Source organism: Lactuca sativa, chromosome 8, assembly GCF_002870075.4.
Source record: "Lactuca sativa cultivar Salinas chromosome 8, Lsat_Salinas_v11, whole genome shotgun sequence".
Classification (NCBI taxonomy): Eukaryota; Viridiplantae; Streptophyta; class Magnoliopsida; order Asterales; family Asteraceae; genus Lactuca; species Lactuca sativa.
In genome coordinates this window covers 112,168,631-112,179,983 of record NC_056630.2, presented here as the reverse complement: position 1 = coordinate 112,179,983, position 11,353 = coordinate 112,168,631, and the positions used below count along the sequence as shown (strand labels likewise).

At 34.2% G+C, this 11,353-nt stretch overlaps 1 protein-coding gene and 1 pseudogene across 1 annotated transcript; one reads left to right on the top strand and one right to left on the bottom strand.

Moving 5' to 3' along the window:
• Positions 1-205: 205 nt before the first annotated feature.
• On the bottom strand, positions 206-2,468 carry LOC111880373 (probable protein phosphatase 2C 24). Its single transcript, XM_023876792.3, has 4 exons — positions 1,898-2,468; positions 1,471-1,785; positions 804-909; positions 206-730 (listed from the first exon to the last, which is right to left on the bottom strand). The coding sequence occupies exons 1-4, from the start codon at positions 2,330-2,332 to the stop codon at positions 399-401; spliced, it is 1,188 nt and encodes a 395-aa protein (XP_023732560.1). The 5' UTR covers positions 2,333-2,468; the 3' UTR covers positions 206-398.
• Positions 2,469-3,536: 1,068 nt separating this feature from the next.
• Positions 3,537-4,300, top strand: LOC111880327 (probable NAD(P)H dehydrogenase subunit CRR3, chloroplastic; annotated as a pseudogene).
• Positions 4,301-11,353: the final 7,053 nt, after the last annotated feature.

Genomic DNA, 11,353 nt, shown 5'->3' with positions numbered 1-11,353 from the left:
TACAGGTATAATAAATAGTGTAAGGATATATTTACAAAACTTTGGTAGAGAGCCAACACAATTACACATGCCATTTTGAAGTTTCTATACCAAACCGGGTTTGTTAGATTTGTCCTAAAGGAAGATGAAGAATCAAGAACCACCACAGCTTGTCTACAAGGCATTTCTAGATGTGGGGAAATTATATAAGCAAAAACTAATGGTATTATGTTTCTATATTTGTTATTATTATAGTTTGTGATAATTATATTACAAGTTACATATAACCAAAACAAGATAGATTAATGTTATGCTTCGTGCCTAGTTTCAATTTAAGGTCGACAATATGGGTTTTTAATAGATTCTCCACACTTGAAGAAGTTAAATAAATATTCATAAGATTTGGATTTTTCATTATTTTATTGGCGATTATTTCTTAGATCTATAACAACAACACTAACATTGTCCATAGTTCGCCGTGCCAACGCCAATTTCGTTAATAGCAACGACGCATCTAAACAAGCCCTATCGCAGTTCTCATACTCAGACGCATCGTTCATCGGTGGACTCTTCATCTCCGCCGATGGTCCATTTCCTTTCAGACACATCTTCGCCAACCCACAAGCTGTCTCATTTGACACGACGTCCCATAGTCCATCGCTTGCAAGTATCATAAAATCATCTTCCGAAGTTCGATCTGTGATCGTCACCTCGGGCTCACAACTCACATAGGGTTTCAAATAATTATCGCCTGAAAGATTATTGAATATATTGTTATACCCGTTTAATTTTCACAAGTAATTTAATTGATGTATTGTACTTACCGATAGCTCTAGACATGGCGAGAACACCGCATACTCTCGCGCCTTCCCAATATAAGACTCTCCCACCGGCAGCTTGGATTCGGTTGAGTTCATCAGGACGATCAGGCTATAAAAAATTCAAATATAAATCTCAGTCACAATAAAAAAATGCAGAAAGGAACTTAAATAATCTATGACGTTAGCAATTTGATAGCCGGCATCCACCATGATGAACTCTAAATAATTTAATGGTTTGTTACATTATTATTTTATTTTTTTTATCTGGCCCCATTTATTTTTTTCTGTAATCATTGTATATTTCTAAACAAAATTTATGTGTTTATAAACTAGAGTTTTATTTATATTTAAAAAAAGCAAAACGTGTACATATTTTCATATGCAATCCCGCAATCGGTGATTTTATATTTTATTTTTAATTTGTTTTATGTCCAAAACAACCATTTATTTTAACTATAATAATTTGTAGGAACAGGATATTTAATTTCTCTTTGTTAAATATATACTTTATTATTTATATAAAGGACAAAGATTGTTGTTATACTAAAAGCTATTAATTAATAATTAATGAAAGGTTATGGAATGTATTATGTATGTATGTATGAAAATAAGTGGAGAGACGATGAACGCTACTTTGATACCATTTTAGTAAAGACTGTCTATCACTAACCTTGTGATCGGTTGATAAAGGGACTGCCTTGCCATTTCGACAAAGCACCGCCCTTGAATCACCACAATTTGCGACGATGATCTTTTCCGGTGTCACGACTGCCACCACCGCCGTGGATCCGACACCGTAGGACTCAGGAGCATGAAGCTCACACTTGCAGTCTCCGTTTATAGCTTCTTGGTTCCAAACTGTTACTTCCTCATCCATTCGACTATAGCTTCGTTCCATCGTGTTCTTCCACTCCCTTGATTCCATCTCTGTGTTAAATTCTTCCTTCACCAACATGTGTAATCGATCCTTGCACCTATGTGCAACCTATAATATAATCAAAAACATTCATGTTAACTAAAACGATCATTTAGAAATTAAGAACTTCAATTCTATATTGTCGATTAATTCATGGATTTGATATACTTGTATAACATACATGAGAACAACCATGGCCATCGTAGACGCCAAAGTAGTGTACATCAGATAATTTATCATCATCATCTATTCCAAGAAAACTCGGATGAATCGCAACCGCATCTTCCATTTCTCTCCGGCGTCCACACACAGATGCAACTCCAAACTTAGGAATCGATTCACCATGATAAAAGCCACCGGAGCTCGAACCAACTACAGGCGTATTAGCTTTGACAACATCTGCTTGATGATGATCATCACATGCATGAGAGAATGAGTCTGGTGAGACAGATACCCTCAATTTCTTGAATCCGTTATGGGTGACTACCGCCGGAACTCCGGCTACAAACTTAACTCTTCTGATTTCCATTCTCTTCCGACGTGCTTCTCGTGAACTCGACCTGCCGGAGGTTGACGCCGCCTTGTCACTCATAAACCCACAGCATATTTCCGCCATTACTACAATCGAAGGCAAATTAAAGTTTAAAGGACGTTTCAAACACAAAACCGAATTCCGATTTGTTGATCAAAGTAAAATTCCCAGTATCCTAAAAAACCACGGATTTGAGTATGTAAATAGATTGAAAAAGAGAGGCGGTGTGGAGAAGGAATTTAATAGGAGCTTTTGGTTTTCGCCACGTAGGGTGCTGCCCGTTGGAATTTGGGGCAGATTACAGAGTGGTGGCCCACAAAGAGAAGAAAGCGGCTGATCAAGACCGTTGATATGACGAAGGGTCAATTTGCATTCTGACACGCATGTGGTCAGTGATACAGGGTAGGCGCATACGTGGCAAGGAAGTTCAGGTACGAGATTGTGCCGAATTTGAATACTTTATTTATGTTATGAAAACAATATTAGAATTTTGAAATATCGCCAAATCATTGACCAAATTACGTTGGGTGGCATTGAAAAGGATTATCTTTTCTAAAGATATGGGAAGAGGATCGGGGGTCTTCAAAGTTTTAACCTTGTCGTGCTTGTCAAATGGTGATGGCGCGCCAAAGTTTAATGATAGATATTTTTTTTTTTTTTTGTTACAATTATCATTCATACATAAAAAGTATTTTTTATACATAACAATTTATATTTTATAAAGTTGTATATTACAACATTTTAAAAGAAAAATTGTTATATATATAAAAAAATTAGTATGTACTAATCAAGTCCTATTATAAATTTAAGGATCATAAGCCATAAATCCAATCTAGGAGTATAGTATTGTCCCTCAAATTTATCGAAAGACATGGTCGACTATAGAAGCTTTCTATAAGAAAGGTTAGAAGTAGTAAGGTCATCTACAATATATTGAACTTATTATAGTTTAATTTTCATATAATTCATTGAACTCTCTAAAGTCAATGAAATATATTCTTAGGGGAAATGACACAAATGTCCTACAAAGTTACTAGGGTTAGTCGATTCAGTCCAAAGTTTTTGTCAGCCTTCATAGGGGTATAAAATAGGATATGACATGCTATTTTAGTCCATTTCAACCTGTAATAGTTGATTTACCATGTGACAGTGACCATTTAGAGCAAAAAAAACTTACATTGTACCCCTATAAAGCCAAAAAAATCGGGGATCAAATGCTTATGGCACAAGATCAAAGTGATTTAGGAGAAGAAGAAACCTGGTAATGGAATTAATGATAACAAAAATTATGTTATACTTGTTAATATGTTCGTTGGAGAGTAAAAGGTGAGAGATGATAGGCTTAACTTCCATTGCCATTAACAAACCACTCATGCTCTCCTCTCGTTTTGATAAAACCAATCCAGATGTTAAACCCCAAGTTTGTCGGATTAATTGTGTGACACCACTACCTCTGTCATCATTTCTAGCCGGAAAACAAGAAAATGAGAAGAAATCCTCGGTTTCAGAAATAGAATAAGCTATTGTAGCAAGAATTTTGAAATATCCTGACATCAACATGCATGTTTCTTCATCTAATTAAGTGAAATTCAGTGGTTAGTTTAGTTTATTCGATTTGAATTATGAACTTTTTAGGTTCCCATTTTCCAGTTTGAAATTTGTGCTTGTGCTTCTATGTTGTGAAATCGAATCACCGATGTGACTATGAAGTTGACCAAGAAAAATCGTTGTTTGATTCAATTTTGTCAAATTTGATTTGGAGAACGAAATGGGATGTAGAGAAAAAGCTTCGAGATACTGGTGAATAGATAATTAATAAAACTGAATTCTCATCTCACTCTATTGGTAAATTAATCATCATTTTATTGGCTATGTATAAACTTTGATGTGGTGAATTTTCCTGATTCAAGTTGTTTTACGCATTTCAGGGAGAGTATTTTGAAGGTGGTGTTCTTATGGATTCTTCCATTGTGGATCATATCGTTTCTTGTGGCTTCTGGGGTTGTGAAGCTGCCAATCATCTCCACATTTCTTGATGACCTGCTCATGTGAAGTAAAGCTATCCAATTTATCAGGTTTCTTCTTCTCCCAAATCATTTCGATCTTGTGGCATAAACATTTGATTCCCGAAGTTATTTTTTTTGGCTTTATAGGGGCACAATGTGTGTTTTTTGGTTTAAATGGTTACTATTGCATGATGAACCGGCTATTACAGGTTGAAAATGACTAAAAGAGCATGTCGTATCATAGTTTATACCCCCATAAAGTCCAACAAAAACTTTAGAGATTGAATCGACCAACCTTAGAAAATTATAGGACATTTGTGTCATTTCTCCTATATTCTTAATAGTTAAAAGGTTTTTTTCCATTGAAAGGTTTAATAGTCATTAAACTTCATATCTATTGAATGTCAACATGACATCTCCCAATAGTAAAGTTTAATCCATTGAATGTCAGTTAGACATGTCATCTCATTTAACTTTCTTATTGAACTATGTATCGTGGATGCTATGATAACATTATATTTTGGAAAGAATTCTTGGATTGGTAACGTTCCTCTCTAAATGAATATACTTAGTCAAACAGGATAAAAACAACCTTATTGTAAATAAGTTGGATGTTTCAAGCAACTCCAATGTATCTTGGAAATGGAGCTGGAAAAGGTGTCTTAGGAAAGGAGATTTGAATCAATCCGCAATGGTTTTATACGGTTAAGTCACTTAGATCATACATGGATAAAGCATTGATATCCCCTCATCCATTCACGTTCCAAAGTAATGGACGGTTACTGATTAAGATAAATTATTTTATTTGGCAAATGTTACTGAATCGGATTATATATGTTAGCCACTACTTCATCCCTTAGAGGAGTATTGGTTACCTCTACAACTTGTCATTTTTGTAACTTTGTTGATGAAGAAGCATATCACGTGTTCATATATTGCCGGTTCCAATAGGGGCGTGGAATTGGGATGCAAAGTGGATTGGAGTTGACCCATGGCCCAACAACATGTTTCTAGACCTAATCAACGTTGTGGAAAACTTTCGGGGCCAAATAACATCCGGAAGAAAAACATGTTCTTTACTCTTATTGGTGTAATTTTTTTAGGCAATATGGAAAACATGTAATGATGTTAATTTAAAAAAGAACTATTGCTCACTTGGTGGACGATATACAACTCACTCTTTTCACTCGGTTGTAACATAAGAGGTGGGAATGTTTAATTTGGATTGGTTCGTTTAGTGATCTTCTCCCTTTAATGCTTGTATTGTCTAGGATTAGCTAATTAATTGGTGAAGGAGCTGATTTTTCCCCTCCTAGATGGCGTTTTCATAGAATGGATTCTCACATGGTCGTTGCACTCATTGTCCATATTGGATGTTATCACCAAAGTTTGGTTGTTTATATATTAACAACTACTAACTAGGGTTCGAAATTCAAAATTCACACAATTTTCGAAATTGATTGTCGACTTAGAAAGTGAAAGAAATAAAGGTTAATTGTCTGATACAACAAGTCAACAACAAAAGCATCTCAAATTGGTAAGTAGATTAAACAATATTTAATTAATAAACAACCATATAAGATATATTTAACAAATATAATATTGAAACAATTGTCGACTACACTCATTTTTATCAATATTATATGATAATTGTCAATTGAATTATATGATACGTTTTACAAAACATTAAGGAACTATATTATACTTTAAAACTATCGACATGAACACTTAAATTTAAAAGAGTATGAATGAAGGTTTCATTGCACTTAAGTGCTCAATAAGTGTTATGTTTGATTCTAATTGATTACGTTATTTTGTTATAAAAGCAAGCAAAGAAAGTAAGGAAAAACGACATAAAGAATTAACATGATTTGGCCTTTATGATTTACGTTTATGCACCAGATTTAGATAATTCTTATATTACCTGACTGTTTTCAAAGTGATTACTGAAATGGACCAAACCCACATACAAGTAAATTCAGGCCTAACCACTCTCAACTTATTCCAAATACTTATCAATTCTAAATCATTATTCTTCACTTTGGTCTAGGTCTGATTATTCATCCAACTCACCACCAAATGTCAAGTTACACTCTAAGTCTCTAACATTTTTAATATCGATCCATATCTACCGTGATTCAATTATTATCGCTATAGTATCATTTTTCAAATCCACAACATTTTTCCCATCTTTATGCATATCATGTCGGATTCCAAGATTATGAGTTTCTTGTGGGATGGCTTCGAAGTTCTAGACAGTTCCTAAGCTAGAGGACTAGTATATACGTGACATTAGGAGGAGCAACCATTTTCCCATACATTCCGCAACCTTTCAAAGTGGGGCAAGCCACCGAAAAAAATAATGAATAATAAATGCAAGAATACCAGAAGATCAAAAAGACATAAATGAAGTTTATTTCATGGGTCCAATAAGGAAGGTATACGTAGCTGAGACCTAACAGCGATGTTGACGGGTGGCCGGGTAGTGGGACTCCGGTCTGATATAACGGAGGTGGGGCCCACCTGGGAAAACGGAGAACATCAGAATAATATCTGATTGGCCTTACTTTCATGCTTTGCCTTAGAATTTGACACCTGCTTGGTGTACACAATAACCCAATTTTTTATTTTCTTTTATCAAATTTTCTTTCATTATTATCTACAATAACACCTTCTTTTAGTTTTTTCAAGAAATAAAATAGAAGAAAAAATAGAGGAAATAAAAATAAATGTGTGTTTTTAAGTTTTTTTTTAAGGAGGTAGATGGAAAGAAATGGAGTTGTTCTTTTTTTTTTTTTTTTTTTTTTCAAATTAAACGAAGGAAAAAAAAGGAAATATGTTCTTTGGTTTCATTTGAGGAGCGAAGGAAAAGAATTACAAGGATTGCAAGGGAAGGAAATACTTATATTTCATCCTTCCATTTTTGGGATGAGTCGGAGATAAAAGAAAAGAAGAAAAAAGAAACGTTCCCATCTACTTTTTCTATAAAAAAAAAAACTTCGAAGAATTGGACGTAAATAAAAAAATCAAGTCATTAAGTTAATATATTTTGACATTGTATTTTTTTTCTCAATTATGCATTAAGCTTATAATTTTTTTGCAAATTTAATCAATCGGCTGTTTACTAAATTTGTTTCATGTTTCTAACTTAATGACTAAGCAAAAAGTTGTGTTGTTTCTATATGTGTTGACAAACATGTGGAATAAGTTGAACCCTAGCTTATGTAGATATGTACTCATTTTTTTTCTTCTTCTTTTCATCTATCAAAACATCACGATTTTGTGTAATGGCTTTCCAAGGCCACTCAAGTGGTTTATCATCTCATAGTAGTGTAAACAAATGAAGTAACGTTCTCGGCATTAACAATTTGCATTGTCTTACTTACACCACTCTAGGATGATGAACATCTTGAGCGACCTTTGGAAGCCATTGCACAAAGTTGTAATGCTCTGAGATAGGAAAATGAGTACAGACAAATAAGGAAAATAAGTACAGATCTACATAAATATATTATTTAACCAAAATGTTTGTTAGTTATGTTCATGTATGAAATCAAATCAGCTTTTTGTTTGGTCAGCAAATGAGAAAAGAAAGCACGGGAAGGAAACGGATCGATTAGTTAAATTTTAAAATAAAATTATAAACTTAATGATTTATTTGAAGAGAAAAAAATACAGTGTAATATTGATTTTTTTTTTTTTTTTTTTTTTTGCTTTGGAGTTTTACGTTCCTTGAAAACGTAACGATCCAATTTTCTATAATTATTATCAAACGAAACTTAAATATATGAGAAAACGTATAAGTAATAAAGTTTATAAACTAGTTGGTCTAAAACCTTGACTATTAATTGATGCCATGCATCATAACTCGACAAGTGTCAACAAAATTCAAAAGTTTTTAAATCATTGGACATCTACATCCACACGATTCTATGGTCACCAAAACATGCTTAATTAGCTTCCTTTTCTTTTAGTATATGACAAATAATTTGGGAGATGGTAGGAGTGATTTTGATGATGGTTGCCAAAAGCACAAATCAATTTATATTAGATAAAAGACACGTAAGCCACTGAAAGAGCCTAATTTATTAGCCCTAAACAAGTAACATAGCCAACACATAAAAGTAAGACCAACTACAATCACAAACACGATCCTTGTATATATAAGTATATAACCGAGGGTGAATAATATATATGTAAAAAGATCTCATATTATAAACTGATATAAAACATTATTATTATTATTATTATTATTATTATTATTATTATTATTATTATATTTAATCATATAAAACATTTATTAAAAAGCTACTTATAATCGAAAGCAGTTTACAAAATAAAATTAAAACTAATATCATTTCGAGATCAATAATTATCTCAAACGATATAAAAGTTAACGGTTTATACTTTCTATCCATGTGTTGTAGACGAAAAAAATTGTTTATGGTTTTTGATTTAATGTTATTTTAATTATTTTTAAAGATAAAAACAATTCATAACTATTCCTTTTGTCATTTTTATTTTTGATAGGGACGGGTTTTTCAAAAGGAAACATTATTTATTTATTTTTCGTTGTATTGTAGCTTTAAACTTTTCTATGAACTTTTGCATAGAGCGTTAAGGATGGACAAAATGGATAGTTATACAGAATCTATTTTTTTTATTATAAGCAATTAAAAAAAATCATGACTTAAAACCTTTTAACAAAGTATTTCATTTTGCAAAATATGATTACTAAAAGGAGTGAAAGTGTAGAATCCCATCAAACTGGATGCAACATCTATTGCTAGTCATAATTTTAAGAACCATTATTCAAGCATTCATCACAATAGCCTAAAGATAAACATATTTTTTCTAAAATAAATTGGAAATTAGGATTTAAAATTCAGGTTTTCACAATATAATCTACTTCATTAAAGCCAAATAAAATTCTTAAAAACTTTAGCAAATTCAACAATTCAATGAGGAATACTTTTTGGACTTCATCACTAATAAAAGAAAATCATAAATTGAACTTTACAAGCCCACTTGGTGTTGAGTAGCATAAAACAAAAAGATACTATTTTTTTTAGAACGGCATCAACATACTAAAAAACAAAAACCACTAGCAAGGAGCAAATTAAGGTCGAATTGAATTTCGTAACCATGTCATCCAGTTAACCCCGAGCCTTAGAATTCCGAAACGAAAACCAACGAAAAGAAAGATCCACAACAGAATCAAACAGTCTATCTTTTCTAGGTTTATTGCTACTAAAAAGTAAAGAATTACGAAACGTCCAAAGCACCCATATGACCACCATGAACACTGACTCAACAATCGGGTGTTCCATATGAACCGTCGGTCTAGAATCCACCCAATCCACCATATCATGGATAGATGAAAACACAGGACGGACCAAATGAAGCCAATGCCCAACCTGACTCCAAACTTGATCAACAACCGAACACTGCAACAACAAATGGTTCACACTTTCTTGAGAATTATGACACACGGGACACAATAAGGAATCTATCACCACCCCCTTTCCACCAGTTTAGCTCTTACCGGAATGTGATCCAAAAGCACACGCCATAAAAATGTTAATTTTAATAGGGACAAAACGGTTCCACCTAGTAAGCATACTACCCATAGGAAGCGTCATATCATCAACCCAATTCCGTGTTGATTTAATAGTAAAAATACCAGACGGTTCAAGCTCCCAAGACCATTTATCCAACATCTCCCCTATGCGAATAGGATTTAATATCTCCACAAGATCATCAAATTGGGTTGATTCATCCCCTCCTCTAATCCCCCGACGCCAATGAAAATTTCATCCCCCCGAATCCCAATATTCACTTACCTGAGCATCTTGATTAAAGGCCAAAACAAAGAGCCTCCCGAACCACTCCCTAAGAGGAATATCCAAGCACCAAACATCCTTTTAAAACCTTGTTTGAGTCCCATCCTTCAGTACTCTATACATGGAATTAGAAGGAATACAACCATTCTCATGGAGATGATTAATGGATCCTACAGTTTTTTGCCAAACACCCCCTCCAGTTCCTATTCTTGATTTGTCCGAAAAACCACCACTGTAACATCCCGTTTATTAAATAAATAAATAGATAATTCACGAATAATATTAGCCCTAAAATCATTAATAATATAGCAAAGTGTTGGTCTCGAGGGTAAATTGTTACAATTTTAGAACTTGGGGGTTAAAAGTGTAAGTTTTGGATTTAATTTGAAAAGGATTTCAGAAGTCAGGGTGCGTTTGGTAATTAATGGACTTAAATTGAAAAGATTTGAAGGCTTAAGGGGCTGATTGGTAATTTCGGGACCTATTATGAGAGGAATTTTGGAGACAGGGGCTAAAGGGGTAAATTCTAGATTCAAATTGAAAAAGATTTTAGGAGGAGGGACTAATGATGGTGTAACACCCAGAATCATAAAGACTAAGAAAGGAAAGGAAAACCCTAAGTCAAGGGGTCAACTCGTCGAGTCCATAGGTGAACTCGACGAGTCGGAGCGGGATCCGGGTTATGGAATAAGTGACCGACTCGGCGAGTCAGCAAGTGGACTCGGCAAGTCTGGTCTGATCGAGGAAAGCCATAATCTGAGGGTTTGCACCCTATTTAAAGGACCTTATGTCCTCTCCTTAGTCCTCCTTGTTGGCCAAAAGCTGCTATACACGATTCCAAACCCTAAGTTGAGTGAGAGAAGGAAGAAAGTGAGTTTGGGGCTTTTGCAAGAGGAAGATTTGGAGGATTTGACCACTAAGGAGCTGGAGGATCCAATCCTTTCGTTGTGAGCATCAGTTTGAAGGTAACACTTTGTCACCTTTCCTTTGTTGCTTCTAGATCTTCTCATGGATGATGTTGTGGGGCCATCTTGGTATGATAAGGAGCCTTTTCGAGTTAGAAGTCCAGATCTGAGGTTGCTACTTCAGATCTAGGTGTGTCTTGGCCCAGAGACCCATAAAGTATCAGTTTTTGGTGTGTTGGTAAAGCATGTTTGCCCCAAACCCTCGCCCTAGAGTGTTTTAAGCCTATAGCTCCTTGGTTTCACGTAAAGTTTGCAACTTTACGTGAGGAATAGACTTTCGAAGAGTGGATC